Source organism: Morone saxatilis, unplaced genomic scaffold, assembly GCF_004916995.1.
Source record: "Morone saxatilis isolate NCDOM2014 unplaced genomic scaffold, NCSU_SB_2.0 Contig16, whole genome shotgun sequence".
NCBI lineage: Eukaryota > Metazoa > Chordata > Actinopteri > Moronidae > Morone > Morone saxatilis.
Window position 1 is genome coordinate 15766749 of NW_023339718.1, and position 16379 is coordinate 15783127.

The 16379-nt window shown below is 39.6% G+C and overlaps 1 protein-coding gene across 1 annotated transcript in view; it reads right to left on the reverse strand.

The window, feature by feature from the left end:
- Positions 1–2173: 2173 nt before the first annotated feature.
- Positions 2174–16379, reverse strand: part of LOC118325555 (zinc finger protein 271-like) — a 17902-nt gene continuing 3696 nt past the window's right edge. Inside the window, exons 4-6 of the mRNA XM_035658271.1 lie at positions 15278–16226; positions 7858–8289; positions 2174–2772 (exon numbers count right to left, since the gene is read on the reverse strand). Of these exons, the coding sequence (XP_035514164.1) occupies positions 2174–2772; positions 7858–8289; positions 15278–16226 (1980 nt within the window). The remainder of the gene's footprint in view (positions 2773–7857; positions 8290–15277; positions 16227–16379) is intronic.

Below are 16379 nucleotides of genomic sequence, written 5' to 3' on the forward strand. Positions count from 1 at the left end.
CAAGAAAAACATATTTTTGAGTGGAGGGATACTGTATGTGTGAAGTGTATGAGGTGGAGTAAAAACATAAGATAAGATATGCATACATAAATACAGATAAATACAGTAAAAAGTATGTGACTAACTTGGCTGGGAGATGAAACTGTAGCACCTCCTGGTGGCGTTTACTTTACAATTTAGTAATCAGTAGTCTCCAAGTCAAGGGGGGTGGAAAGAGTCATGTAGGCCTTTCACAAGCATGGACGATAAATAATAATCAATAATGTCATTTATCTTTGGTCGATAAATTGTGGCTAGTTATACAGTACAGAAGGAAAAATATATTTGAATGTACTGTAGTTTGGGACTGTTATTTTTGTTTGTTTTTCAGTTGCCCCATCAATCACATCATGAAACTTTTCAAGTTTCAAGTGAGCCAGGATGATTACAAATATTTGCCTGTTTGAAATCAATATGGAGACGGAGGTTAGGGTTAGCAGAGTGGAGGGTTGCAACCAGCTGTGCAAACACAATCCAGATGATTTATGAACCCACCTGTGGGTTGCTAATGGTCCAAAATGGCACTGGAGTCACTGCAGCTCTGGAACCACGACCTGCTGATTAACCGCTGCAACACAGACTGATAAATGTATAGTACAAAGAGAAAGGTAGGTGGTCTGACAGATTGATAGAGACAGTTCCTGGATTTTTTCTTCCATTTTAATCATCTATTATCATTTTTTAGCACTTTGTATACCCCCATGAAACTACAACTATATACATGCATATACACTTCGTTTGGTATCTGGCAGCAGCCTCTGCACTACAATAATATTTTGCAATGAGGGCCTTTGCGTGTGTATATATAACAGAGAAGAGAAGGAAAGATGAAGCGATAGATAAAGCATGAGTGTGTGTGCATGCAAAGGGAAGAGTGAACAGAGGGTGTGCAAATCCACAGCTGGAGCTGAACTAAGATGTGTAGTTGTTCTTGAGCTCTTCTTCTTAAGTCAAAGGATTTTGGAGACAACATCTCAGCAGAAGAAAACCCCCAATGAAAACACACCATATTTGGTTAAGTGGTATTAATGAGGCCCTTCAGGTGGTAGGTTTCAACCACAGGGCAAAGCACTCTTTGTGGATCTCAGCTTTAATGGCTGCCACTGTTACCATTCTCAACCTAATTACAACATCTGGGGGTTATTTAAAGAGCAAAATGTGTAAGTTAGCATAATAATCATACCTCTGGCAATCACCGATATGGTTAATCAAAATTATTTTTTTAGCAGTGAATGTTAATGTTGCAAATTCAAAACAATATCAGAGGGCTGACTTTTTAACTTGGATGATCTAATATGTAGGAAAAAACAAAAGTAATAATCAATAATATGTAGAAGAAATGGGCATAAACAAAACAAACAAACATAAATACACAATAGATAGCAGAATGGTGTTATAATTGATTTAATGTTGCTGGAATGTTTATAACAAAGAGTCAGATAAGCAGCATGAGTTAATTTTAAAAAGGGAAATTATTTAACAAATTGATCACAATTTCAGTGCGGAATAGATAAATACATCAGCTGCATGAAAGCATAATAATACAATTGTAAAGCAAACACACCAAAACCAAAAACAATTCTGCCGCTATAAGGAATTAATTCACAGTAGATACCAATGCAAATACTGCACAACTATCACACACAATATCTACTCAGAAATACCAAATTCAATGGTGCAAATACATAAAAGGACCACATGATGGCAGGATGTGACCATGAAATGCTGCCAGGAGGTCTTTCTGTAACAGCAACTGCTGCCTTTGTTGCAACCTGTTAAACATGGAGTGTTTTAAAATCCAGTAATACCCCAGAGAGTAGCTGACTCTGGGTCTAACAACAGGTCTGTCTCTAAATCCGTACATCCATTTTCACAAGCGTTGTAATTCCATCACTTTCCAGTCATTGTTTATGTGTCTATATCACACCCATCTTGTGTGGGTCAGACAGCCATTTCAACACCAATGCATTCTTGACAGACGAGGCAAAAACTTCCAAGACCATCTCTAAGGCCAAAGTTCATTGTCAATGCCATGAGAAGAAAACTTTTAACAAGCTCTAAAAAAGAGCACTAGTTTAGAACAATTTGATTACTTTTTCTTGTCAAGCACGGATACATTTTTTTAAAGATTTGCTCAGTGTGCATGTTTGTAAGCTCTCATGTGATTCCTCAGTTTTGTGATGGTTATGAACCCTTTTCCACAAACGCTGCATTTGTACGGTCTCTCCCCCGTATGGATCCTAATGTGTATTTTTAAGTCTGTACTTTGGGCAAAACAGTTTCCACAAGTGTCACACTTATACGGTTTTTCACCTGTGTGGATTCTAATGTGCTTCTTCAAAGTTGTGCTGAGTGTGAATCCTTTGCTACATTGAGGGCATTTGTAAGGCCTTTCGCCTGTATGCATGCGGATGTGGTTCTTCAACGACGAGGAGTCTGTAAACTCCTTCCGGCAGTGGCTGCAAGGGTAAGGCTTCTCACCTGTGTGAATCCGCATGTGCTTCTTCACATTGGCGCTACAGCTGAATTTTTTCCCACAGATTTTGCAATTATACGGCTTCTCACCCGTGTGAGTTCTCATGTGTTTAGTTACCGCACTCCCCTGGGCGAACAGTTTCCCACATGAGCCGCATTTAAAAGGCTTTTCTCCGGTGTGAGTTTTCGTGTGCCGTTTCAAGGTCGACTTCTGGATGAACATTCTTCCACAGTAGCTGCATTTAAAAGGCTTTTCACCTGTGTGAATTCTCATGTGAACTTTTAAGTTTTTCAAGTAGGAAAAGGGTTTGCTGCAGTCATCACACTTGTATGGTTTGTTTTTAGGGTTTGGCTCATCAGCTGATCTTGGATCAACATCCATATTTTCCTTCTTTGGTATTGTCTCACTGATTATAACTGATGTTGCAGTCCTTGGGTTATTATTTGGTTTTGGCTCAGGATTTGTTGTTGATGGGTTGCCAGAGTTGTTCTTCTTTGGCTTTTTCTCAGAAATAGTTGTTGGTGATGTTTTCTCTGCATCATGTTTCTTCTTTGGTTTAAGCTCAGTATTTGTAATTGATGGGTTCCCAGAGTTCTTCTTCTTTGGTTTTGGCTCAGAATTTGTTGTTGATGGGTTCCCGGAGTTCTTCTTCTTTGGCTTAAGCTCAATATTGGTAATTAATGGGTTCCCAGAGTTCTTCTTCTTTGGTTTTGGCTCAGTATTTGTTGTTGGTGATGTTTTCTCTGCATCATGCTTCTTCTTTGGTTTAAGCTCAATATTTGTAATTGATGGGTTCCCAGAGTTCTTCTTCTTTGGTTTTGGCACAGTATTTGTCATTGGTGCTGCATCTCCATGTTTTTCTCTCCTGTGGTTCTGGTTATCTGCTACACGAGAAGTGTTGGAGAGGAGCCGCTGGTCACTGTTCAGTCCTGATGCTCCAGACTTTGTCCTGTCACATTCAGATCTCACCCATTCAATACGGATTTTGTCAAGAGGATCATCCTCTGCTGTACTCTGTTGAGTGTGTTCAGGATGTAAAAGCACAGGTTGATTATTGAGTTCAGTTTGATCACAACTGTGTCTCAACATAAAGGTATCAGTCTCCAGCTTCAGTTCAAGCTGCTCTTCCTCCTGACTGCTGCAGAGTTCCTCCTGTTCCTCTTTAATCTGCAGAGGCTCTGGGTTCAGACTGGAGTTCCTCTCCTGCTTACAGAGCTTCTGGTTAAGAAGAACCCTCTTCTCTTCCTTACAGACATATTGCTGTGGGAGCTCTGAATGGACAAAACAAGGAACATCAGAATTGTTTTTTCTCCTCTATAAAGCACTGTGTAGCTTTATTAAGAAATATACTATAAGATAACTTATGATGTATGACATATGACTCGATATTTAACTACTGTGACAGTACAGAAGTACCAGTAGTCTGTAGACAGCTTAACACATCAGAAGTCAAATATAGAAGTCAATATAAGGTCCACTACATCTTAAGGTATCCTTTAGAGACTGTGCAGAAATTACTGGGCTGGGGTCAGAAATGGTATGTTTTTGCCATAAGTTATACGTTTCCTTTGGCTGAGGAGCAAGTAGTCTGACTTTTTTGGGGGCCTTTCATTAATTTCCTTCCCAGTTCAGATTTATATTTTACACTGAAGTCCTGTATTTTGCCATATGCAGTTTTTTTTTCTGTATGAAGGCTTTATTTTTTCCTGTCATGTTCGAATTGTAGCAAATGCCAATATGTCTGTTTTAGAAACAAAGATGCAGATCGCTCTTTACAGTTATTAGTAATAAGATAAGATTTAACTGTATTTCCCCGTAGGGGGGCAGTAGAAGGGTGCAAAATATATGGAGTATAAATTTAAAATATCTATAAGGTACAAATCCAACATATACACAAAACTTAAACCATAAATAGGTTGACTGTGAGGATGATAGCTATGTAGTACAATATCAAATCTGAAGTACAGGTAAATGCATATGTTATTATTAATTTGTAATGATTGTAATATCTGGAGACAGTAAGACCCAGAGAGATTAAACAAACAGAGCAGCAATAGAGCTGAAATGGAGAAAGTAGCCTGCAGTCTATCTCTCAACATGAACTAGATGAGTTTCTGCAGCACTCTCTAGCACATTGTGGTGGTAGCTGTCTACTGCCAAAGATCCTCCTGCAAATGAAAAAAACAGTCACTACCCTACAGTCGCTCACTGCTTCCGCACCATGACAGTAAGCAGAACTGCAGTAAAGTTAGGCTACAATATAAGCCTATAATAATGGCTAATGTAAGTTCAGCACCTGATGAAGCTCGTACAATGTGTGACAATGATAATAATGATGGTATAATACTAGTGGTTTAGAGGTGCATGTGTGATGAATTCATGACACTGTAGGTGCCAGAAAATGCCATAGCCGTATGTAATGGTCATGCTTAAAGATGGCTGCTCTGGAGGACCTTGTCAGTGTGACACAAACCAATGTGATATTCAACTGACCTTTTTCATTGCAGGTATTCTCATGCAAGATGATGTTTAAGGGTATGTCTACATCCGTTTACATGCACATAGTTCACAGTGATGGAAATCCACAAAACAGATCAATGCATGGATTTTAAATCTGAGCAAAAAGTCAATATTTCTTCCTTTCCTCACATGAATTAAGAGAATATGAGCCCCAGGTCCTCTCAAATAAACAGTGTGATGCATCCATCAGGGACACGGAAAATGTTAGGTTTAGTAGGTTGCTGTGAGAGGGAAGCTATTAAAAAAATATATTATATTTCTGATTTTCTGACGTTGACTACATAGGAAGACATTTTGATATTGACTCACTGAGTTACATAACCTGCTGTTGATGAGTTCTGGCCTACCAGAACTGCTATCCATCCATCATAGTCAACCATGAGAATATTAAATTATTAGTCTTCTTTGATGTTTTTTTTCATTTACAGGTATAAAGATCATTCACAAAATGCGAATGTGAAAACAGCTGTCACTGTTACTATGGAAGCATTGCTCTAGGTAAAATCAAGACTGATCCTAACACTATACAAACCACTCTAAAATATCTTTATGAAACCAAGCTCTGGCCCCTGTATGTAGGCCTACTTGTTAAAAAAAAAAAAAACAGAAATTCTGCTCCATCACAATAACTGTGCAATATTTTTAACTATTTGAAAAAAATGTATTAATCTTTTTATTTAATTCTGAAAATTATTTGCAAAGTCAGCATGAAGGTAAAATATTTTTTTCACGGTAGGCATGGTTCTATCTGTTAAATATCCAACTTTGATCTATTTTATTTAGAGATGTATGTGAAAGTAACCATCTTACAGACCTGTCCTGTGTACCTTTAACTCGGGCTGCAGGAAGATATCCAGCAGTCTGCGCTGGCGGGTGATTTCCTCCTCGTAGGCAACCATAGTCTGCTCACACACTCCTAAAACCTCCTCCACAGCAGCAGCCAGTCGCTCCTTCACTAACTCCCTCAAACTCTCAACCGCAGACATTTTCAATCAATTATTATATAATTTTTTAGGCTGGAACTCAAACACTATCCTCCATTTGTCACCTAACTAAAAAGAAATGCTTTCTTTCCTGTCAAAGCTGTTTACTGTTTATCGATTTACAAATCAGAGATACACTTTACCAAAATTGAAAGAGGGCGGTCTTAAACCGGATGTGACAGGTGCTGAGATAGACAGGCAGATTATACCTAAGGCGACTCACAATTCATGTCTCTCCATCAATTGCCCAAAATGTAAAGTGCAAGCATCGACAATACAACCACACCGGTTTAGGAAAAGAGCTCAGTAGACTTTATTCAGATTGAAGGAATAAAATATTCAGAATACATTCAGTTAGTGTGTTTAAAGAGCATGCTGCAGGTTAGAGAGATAGGCTGTGCTTATAAACCAAACCTGTTACCAAAAAGTGAAGGTATCAAGGCAGCAATGAAGTAATGTCTTTCCTAATTTGCCTAGTAAAATCAACAGTATAAACTCTGAATAAAACAATGATACATTAAATTAACACATTTTAATTACATCAACCATTTCTGTGTGTGTGTGTGTGTGTGTGTGTGTGTAACTGTTCGTATGAAACTGATGCTTCATAAAAATGTCAAATCGCATTGTTCAAAACCATTTCCAGGTTTTTGACTATTTCTCAGTAGAACGGTATTTATGCCACAAATTAGTAAGTGGCTTCAGAAAATGACAGGCAACAGATTCATCCGGACCAGAACAAGATTCATTCAAACCTTTGGTAAATACTGAAATACATTTATCAACAACAACTTGAGCATTTGCTTAAACTGAATTCCCCAAAGTTACCATGTTGATATACAATATTCATTTTAAGTCACTATAATGACATGGTGCCAGGGATAGACCCTCAAAAGTTAAAAAAAAAACAACATTCTTCGTCTGAACACCAGGTAAGTCCGAAGAAAGCTAATACAAGGCATTATGATTAAGAAGTTAAAAAAAACAAAAAAAACAGAAAATTAAAACTGATTTTCACAGATTTTACACATCAAAGTCTGTGTACAGGTCTTGATTATTACTACTACAGATGTGAAAAACGTTTGTGGCTCCAAAGGGAGCTGCTTCGAGTCTGTTAAACTGTCTCAGGTGACCTCACTTGAGTCAGTGTCTGTCGGTTGATTGAAGACTACTGAACACTGAAGTGAAGAAGTGAGCTTGCCAGACGTCTTCAGCCTGCTCCTAATCTCTGCTGGCAGCTCAAGGCTACCATGCATGTCCCATGTAAGTGGATACTGCATTAGCGGTGGGGCTCTGTTTGCATGAAAGTCGCTCTGTGGTGCATGAAGCCAAAAAAAAAAAAAGCCACTTCCTGCTGTGAAGAAATGACCCGGATGAAAGTATGAACATGAGAGATTTTATCCACCGCTTTACAGCTGCTTCTCACACAATGTACGTCTATGGAAAAAGTGTTTTGGTGCGCCTGTGCTTCACATGAGTTGTAATTACACAGTTTGGCCACTATGTCACAGTGGCTTCAAAGCCCAGCATGCTTCCTGTGGGCTGGGAGACTAGTAGCACACCCGAAACTGTCTGCACTCTGTGCTTTTGTCATCACGAGATTGTCATGGAAGAGGGAAATACATTTAATAGATGATATCTCTGGTTCTGCTGCACTGACGTTGATTTTGTCCAACAATGTTTCAGAAGTGCATTGTGAATTTGGTGGAGTAGTTTTCTTTTAAATAAAATGTTAAAATATCAGTAGAACTTCTACTTTAGTGCAATTCATTTTTACTTTTATAAGTATTGCATATCAAATGCAGACTTGTCTTTAAGAAGAGGCGCTTTCCTCGTCACTTGTGTGGACTCTCTTGTGTTTGTTGAGTTTTGACCAAGTGGAGAACTGTTCTCCGCAACTGCTGCATTTGTAAGGCGTCTCCCCAGTGTGCATTGTCCTCATGTGTCCTTTCAGGTCCGTTCTATGACCAAACACCTTGTCACACACATCACACTTGTATGGCTTTTCGCCTGTGTGCGTCCTGTTGTGCCTTTTCAAAGTCGTCCTGGTAGCAAATCTTTTCTTGCAAAAGGAACACTTGAAGGGCTTTTCTCCTGAATGCACTCGCTGGTGATTTTTGAAAGACGAAGAATCTGCGAACTCCTTCCCGCAGTCACTGCAGGTGTAAGGCTTCTCCCCCGTGTGGATTCTCTTGTGCTTCTTCATATTCACTAATGAGCTGAAGCTTTTATCACAGGTGTCGCATTTGTAAGGCTTTTCCCCGGTGTGAACCCTTACATGCAGATCGAGGTTATAACGTCGGTTGAATCCGTTTCCGCAAACCTTGCATTTAAAGGGCTTGTCAACGGAGTGAATTACTAAATGTTTATTCAAATCCCAACTCTCCCTGAACATTTTCCCACAAGTGTCGCATTTGTAGCGCTTTTCAACAGTGTGGGATTTCATATGAAATTTGTAGTTTTTGAAATTAGTCATCACTTTACCGCACCTGTCACACTTGTAAGGGTTATCCTGATCCTGGGCACTACCGCCTGAAGACTTCCCATTTTTCCTATTAGATGGGGGGCTGGTACTTCTGTACGAGGCTGTGCTCTCATTATCAAGTTTCTCACTTCTGGTTGATGTATTTTCTTTACGTCTCTTATTTGGTGTTGGGTCAGTACCTTCATTTGAGGTTGTGCTCCCATCGCTTGGTCTCTTATGAGGTCTTGACTGCTTACTCCTTGTAGACATTGTGTTTTCTTTGCTGGGTTTCTTATTTGGTGTCAACTCGTTACTACTGGTTGATGTTGTGCTCCGATCATTACGTTTTTTACTTTGTGTTTGCTTAGTACTTGTAGCGGATGTTATTTTCCCATCTTTGGGTTTCTTAGATGGTGTTGGTTCAGTACTTTTAGCTGATGCTGTGCTCTCACTGTTATCTGGCGATGGCTCACTACTTCTGGTAGACGTTGCTTTACCAACATTGTGTTTCTTATTTGATACTGGCTTAGTACTTGAAGATGACGTTGCTTTCCCATCATTGGGTTTTCTACTGACTGTTGGATCAGTACTTTTAGCTGGTGTTGTCTTCTCATTTTTACATTTCTTATTTAGTCTTGGCTCATCATTTTCATTTGATGTTGGGTTCTCATCATTATGTTCCTCATTTGGTGTTAGTTCAGTTTCCCTAATGGATGTTGTGGTCTCATCGTTACATTTTTCATTTGTTGTGGATTCAGTGCTTTTAGTTGATGTTGTGTCTTCAACATTATGTTTCTCATTACGTTTTAGCTCAGTACTTCTGGTGGATGCTTTATTCCCGTCGACGCGTTTCTTATTTGGTGTTTGCGCAGTATCCCTATTTGATGTGTTCTCATCATTACATTTCTTACGTGGTGTTGTTCCAGTACTTGTAGCTGATCTTGTCCTCTCATTGTAACATCTTTTGTTTGGTGTTGGCTCAACACTTCCAACTGAGACTGGTCTGCCATCTCGGCTTTTCTTATTTGCTGTTGACTCACTATTTCCCTGTGATGTTGGGTTCTCATCATTATGTCCTTCATTTGGTGTCAGCTCGGTGCCTCTAGTTGATGTTGTGGTCCTCTTGTTATATTTCCTATTTGGTGTTGGCTCACTATTTTCTTCCGATGCTGCGTTCTCATCTTTCTGTTTGTCATTTGGCGTTAGCTTGGTGCAGCTGCTTGACGTTGTGGTCTTATCGTTACCTTTCTTCTGGGGTGTTGGCTCAGTACTTGCAGCTGATGTTGTTTTTCCATTATCTGGTTTCTTTTGTGGTGTTGTCTTAGTATTTCTGATTGACGTGTTATGATCATTAGGTTTCTTATGTAGTATTGTCTCACTATTTTCACTTGATTTTGGGTTCTCTTTGCTTTGTTTCTTATTTGTTTTTAGCTCGGTACTACTGGTTGATGCTGCGTTTTCGTCAGTACATTCCTCATGTGATGTCTGCTCAACACTTGTAGCCGATGTTGTGTTCTCATCTTGGCTTTTCTTATTTGGTGTTGGCTCACTATTTTCTTTTGAAGTTGGGTTCTCATCATTCTGTTTGTCATTTGGTGTAAGCTCTGTGGCTCTAGTTGATGTTGTGGTCTCATCATTACCGTTCTTCTGTGGTGTTGCCTCAGTAGTTGTAGCTAATGTTTTTCCATTGTCTGGTTTCTTTTGTTGTGCTGTCTTAGTATTTCTGATTGATGTTGTGCTTTGATCATTACCTTTTCCACTTGATGCTGGGTTCTCATTGTTATGTTTCTTATTTGTTGTTAGCTCGGTACTACTGGTTGATGCCATGTTCTCATCACTGCATTTCTTATTTGCTGTTTTCTCAGTTGTAGCTGACGTGCTCTCATTGTTGCTTTTATCTGAGGTTTCCAAAGTGCTTGTAGCTGATGTGTTCTCATCTTGGCTTTTCTTATTTGCTGTTTGCTCACTGTTTTCTTTTGATGTTGTGTTCTCATCATTATGTTTCTCATTTGGGGTTAGCTCTGTGCCTCTAGTTGATGTTGTGGTCTTATCGTTGCATTTCTTTTTTGATGTCTGGTCAGTGCTTGTAGCTGATGTGTTCTCATCTTGGCTTTTCTTATTTGATGTTGGCTCACTAGTTCCTTCTGGTGTTGAGTTCTCATTAAGTCTCTCATTTGGTGTTAGCTCTGTATCTGTGCTGCTGGTTGGTGCTGTGGTCGTAACATTACATTTCCTATTTGGTGTTGGCTCATTACTACTTTCTGATGTCGTGTTGCCATCGTTGCTTTGGTTATCCAATGATTGCTCTGTACGTGTAGCTGTATGCATAGTTGGTGATGCACCTCCATCTGTGAAAGTTATGTGATCTTGGCTGTCAGCTTCATGAGAGTTGTGAGAGATGAGCTGCTGGTCACAGTTTGGTGGAGAACTAACTCTGTCAGATCCAGATAATGTATCTTTGTTTGAGATGCTGGATCCAGGATCTTTATCCGCAGTTTGGCCAGGGTCCAAAGCCTGGGACTGATCACTGTGGACACTTTCCTCACAAGTGGAAGTCTTTCTAGAGGCATCAGTCTCCTGTTGCTGTGCAGGATGCTGTTGTTCCTGACTGACACACATTTCCTCTTGGTCCTCTTTAATCTGTGGAGGATCTGGTGGGACCAAACTGGAGCTCGCCTCCTTGTTAAAGCGCTGTTGCTGAACCTCCCCCTCCTTACGGACATGTGTGAGCTCTAAGGGGGAAACAACAAGGAATCAGAGAATGAAGAAATGCTGCACATATATTTAACTGATGTGATTATTGGTCTATAATGAACAGTGTAAATTTGAACACAGCAGTTCCCCTGCAAGGGACTGAGAATGCAATTAACGTTGACAGTCACAGTTTCTGTACTTTTTTGTTATTTAATCTCGAATGTTAATTAGCTACAGTAACCTTAGACTAAATATATTAAAATACATACATACAAAATCATACAAATCTGTAATCATAAGGTATCATAGCCCTCATTGATGTCAGATTATCTTAAAATAACAGTGCTGGGTTGATTGATTGCTCTTTAATGTATGTTGACACTGGTATCTAGTTCATCCTGTAATGAGGTACAGGTTCTAAAGCTGCCCCGTTTGTTGCACACGCTCCCTGTTAACTTTCAAATCCCACAAAAGTTGTTTAAAGGAAAATATATGTATTTTTAGCCTTTTTTGCAAGGTGTGTCTATCTTATCACTAAATGGCACGTCTAAAAGAGACGATACGACCACAACTGAATCTCAGATAAGGTTCAGAAGAAGCAGTGAACTACATCCTCTTTTAGATGCCCTATGAGTAGAAAATAAGCCTTCAATCCAAGAGGCAGGTTTACCGACTTTACAGGAAAACTTTGTTGAGTAAAATCTCAAACCATCTCAAAACTGGAACATGAATTTAAGTGGAAAGACTTTTCCTAAGCTTACAATTATCCAGGTAACTCAGTAAACCTGCTTCCTGGACCGCCTGTGGAATTGACATTCTGTGCTCTCTTTGAAAGTGTGGAAAGTTGCTTGAATATATACTGTATATAAGTGCAGCTCAAACCTAATAGAGAAACGTTGTACTAGACGATGCTTGCTAATTGCTAAATAGCAGAATCACAGTTTACCAGCCTCTCAAAGGTTAATGTTTGCAGATTTTCTTAGTCTTTTATTCATAGTAAACTGAATACCTTTGGGATCTGAACTGTTGATTGAAAAAAAAAAAACAGATGTTGCAATTTTTTTGATTCACTGATTAATGGAGAAAATTGTGAGCATAATAATCCACAAATAAATAAAAAAGATTGCAGCCTTTGTGTTTTTAGTGATTCGGAAATAAATGACAACTTCTCTTTCCTTCTATTTTTAGTCTTCCTCTAGAAAAGGCCTGAAGTCTGCATCTCTTAACTTGCGGTCAGTGGTGGAAAAAGTACTCAGATCTAAAAGTAGCAATGCCCACAGTTCAAAAATACTCCAATACAAGAGTACGTCTGGAAAAAATACATATTAGCAGTAATATATACTCTATGTATGTCTGTAGAATGGTTTGAGTGATATATTTCATTATTATATAACAGGTAATATTGATGTATTAATGCATAAGTAGCATTTTACTGTTGAAGCTGGTCGAGGTTGAGCTCATTTCATTCCTTCACAACATAAATCAGACAGGCTCTGAGGTGATTAATGAGGTAGGAAAGAACAAAAACAACCTTCTGCTGAAAATATCTGAATTATTTTTTGGAACTTCTGTTTTCTGAAATATTGGATAATGGATCATTTTTCCTGTTTGAAACTCCAACCAAGGTATTTAAACGAAACCATCTGATAAGTTTGATTTCTGAGTACCAACAAACAAAGACATGTGAAACATGTCACTGGTGTGAGTGTTCACAACAGGCCAGAAGAGCTGCGAACAAGGTGGGACACAGACAGATAAATGGTCAAAGTCACCAGCCATTTCATAGTCAATCATTACATTGTGTCTGAAATGTACCACCGCTTTCAAACCTCCCCAGCGTTTCCCCCCATGGTTGGGAAGCTTTCATCTTTAACAATACAGTGCATTGCATAAGGTTTTATAACCACACACTAACTATCACTGTCCAAAATCTGATGCTAGATGTCAAACTAAAGTACACTATTGGCTCTGGTAGTGGAGTAGTTTCCACCATTGCTTGTTTTAACAGAAAGATTTCTGACATACCAACAGTGGGCGAGGCTGCTGGCAACTTTTAACTTCTGAGCAGTTTATTATCTTCAAGTTATTGCCCCCGAGGGGGTAGGACCAGAGTACGGTGGCAACTTCCGCATGTAGTGTGGCTTCACGTGTCGACATGTGTGCGATAGTATTGTCTTAAAAAAGCAAATTAAAGTGTACTGACGCTTTAGACCTATCTAGCTACCATGGCAACTGAGCGACGTCCTCACGTTACGCACAGTTATAAGCAGCGCATTCTTCTTTTATTCTTTTATTCTTTACGGTGTGTAGTTCCAGTCAGACCGGTCAGTCTGTAAGGTGATACTCGACACAGATAAACACTCAATGTGAATGCACCGATACGTTGGACTGTTTGACAGAAAACTGGCTTCATTAGAGAGAACTTGGTGATTTTACCAACCTGCCGGGTTTAACTTGGTCTCAGGCGTTAAAACGAGGTCCAGCAGTCTGCGCTGACGGTCGATCTCTTCCTCGTAATCTTGTATTTTCGTTTCAAACGCTCCCAGTATTTCTTGTGCAGCTGCAGTTAGCCGGTCACAGACAAACCGTCTCATACTTTGAACTGAAGACATTGTTGAGTCCAAACTGATATACTTTCCCCCTGTTAAAACTCCATCAAACTCTTTTCTTTTTTTTTTTTTGCTAACTGAACGTCAGTTCCCAGTTTCCGTTTTCACTTCCGCTTTAGAGCCGCTTCTTCTTCTACTTGGTGTTTTATGGCAGTTGGCAAACAACGCTATGGTGCATTACCGCCACCAATTGGTTTAGAGTGTGAATCGGGAATCTCTCTTCACCCTTCACTACTTCTACTGATAAATAAATACAAATGAAAAATAAATAAAAATAAAGCTGTATTCTCTCTCACATAATTCAACTTTAGTTCTTTAGGTTTCAGTGTAAGTTCCCACCTCTCGGCATCATATTTTGCACAATAAGCATCATATGTGCCACTTTTTCTTCTTGATCACAAATTCACTCCTTCCTGTATTATGTTTTCCTATTTTAAATAATGTACAATCAAGAGATTACTTATATAATTAGAATCCTACTCTGCTTATGGTGATTATCCATACCAAATTTATAAGTATAAGTTATGCAAAATAAGTAACTTTTTACTATTCACTTGTTTGGAGGGTATACATTTTAAGATTTGTCAAGCAAATTCGGAGTGACAGATCAAAGAAACCATAATGTAAGTCATTAAATGTAACAACCAACATCAGAAGTCAATTTCTTACCTTTCAACAATCTACTCCTGAGAATACATAACACTGGATAACAGCGCATGCGTAAACCTACATCTGAAGTGCAGTGTGATGTTTTTGACCCACTAAAGTTAAAGCGATGTTAACGTATATTGCTGGGGATTCCCTCAGAGCAAAGAGTGAAGAACATACAAATAAAACTCACTTGACATCCAGCAATGGACACACGAGAAGCACATTTAATGTAAGATAATATAATAATAATAATAATAATAATATCTGAACATTACACAAAGGTAATCTGGGGTGTGGAGGGTACTCACACAAGTAATACAACAGTAGAAAATAAAAGACAACAAGCTGTAGAGGTAGAGAAAAAGTTCTCATGCTCCTCATAGAAAGAATTTGCCCATTGGGGATTAATAAAGTTAATTTTATTTTATAGCTGCATGCCTCAGACCTAAACATCTTTCAACACTGACAAATACAGTGAATGTAATGCAGTGCAAGTCAGTTGTTACTTGTAAGATGCCTTGTTTAATATTGAGTCTGCAATGCCTGTCAGTATCTTCCCCTCTTGTCAAATGAGTGGATGCCCCTGTAGAGGCTTGGGCTACAACTAATGATTATTAGTTTTACATGTCAGTCCCATGTTTGAATAAGCCCCTGAGTCAATCATTTCCAAATCTTGAATCTTCCTTTCTCGGTCGGACCTAAAAAAGTTTCTGCAACTTCTGCTTCCAATATGGCACAAGTTTCAGTTGAATCCCAACAATCTAATCTTACTCTGTGTGAGTTTGAAACTTTTTGAGCATTTCTCAAAAGACATCTCAGCTCAGTTTTTTCAGTTTGTGGGTCTCCCTGTGCAATCTCAGTCCTGTGTTATGAGCAAAATCCTTCCCACAAATGGTGCATTCATACGGCTTTTCCCCCGTATGGACTCTGGTGTGTATTTTCAACGTTGTGCTGACAGCAAACCCTTTGCCACACCACATACACTTATAAGGTTTCTCCCCTGTATGAACCCGGACGTGATTGGTGAGAGACGAGTGGTAAGAAAACTCCTTCCCGCAGTAATCGCAGCTGTATGGCTTCTCCCCCGTGTGAGTTCGGTTGTGTCTCTTCAGGTCAGTGCCGCGGCTGAAACGTTTCCCGCAGGTGACACAAGCGTGGGGCTTTTCGCCTGTGTGAGTTTTCATGTGAGTGACGCAGTTTGACTGACAGTTGAATTGCTTTCCACAAACTCTGCATCTGAAGGGCTTTACCCCCGTGTGAGTCATCATGTGTTTCCTCATCCGTGCCTTCTGGGTGAAACCTTTCCCGCAAGTGTCACACTTGAAGCGCCTTTCACCGCTGTGCGTCCTTACGTGAATTTTTAACTGAAAAAAATCTTGAAACTCCTCCGTGCAAAAGAGACATTGGAAATGTTTGCTCGTTTGGCTTCCTCTTTCGCCGTCTTGGGTTTCATCTCCGTGAGCGTTGTGAAGAAGGTGGTGGTCACCATTTGGTTTCTCTCTGTCAGATTCAAGTTTTTTTACTGTGACTGAGAGTTTAGTGAGTGGTGGTGGAGTCAGATCTTCATCGTGATCACTTCCCTCACAAGCAGGCCTAAAGTTGAATGGTTCAGTAGAAGTCTGCTCCAGTACGGGCTGCTCTCCCTCCTGACTGGTGCAGAGCTCCTCCTGTTCCTCTTTAATCTGTGGAGGATCTGGGTCCTCTTGGTCCACACTGGAGCTCCTCTCCTGAATACAGAGCTGCTGGTCAGCGAGCACCTCCTCCTTATAGACAGGATTAGTTGGAGATATCTTGAGGAGGACAGGGAAGCACTCTTAGTGTCTCAGTGGTTAGGTTAAAAGAGCACCTTGTATAGCCTCGAATCCTCCAGTGTGAAAGAAGTATTCAGGTCATTTACATGTGCATGCAGTGACACCACAGTGTAAAAATACTCTGTTACAGGT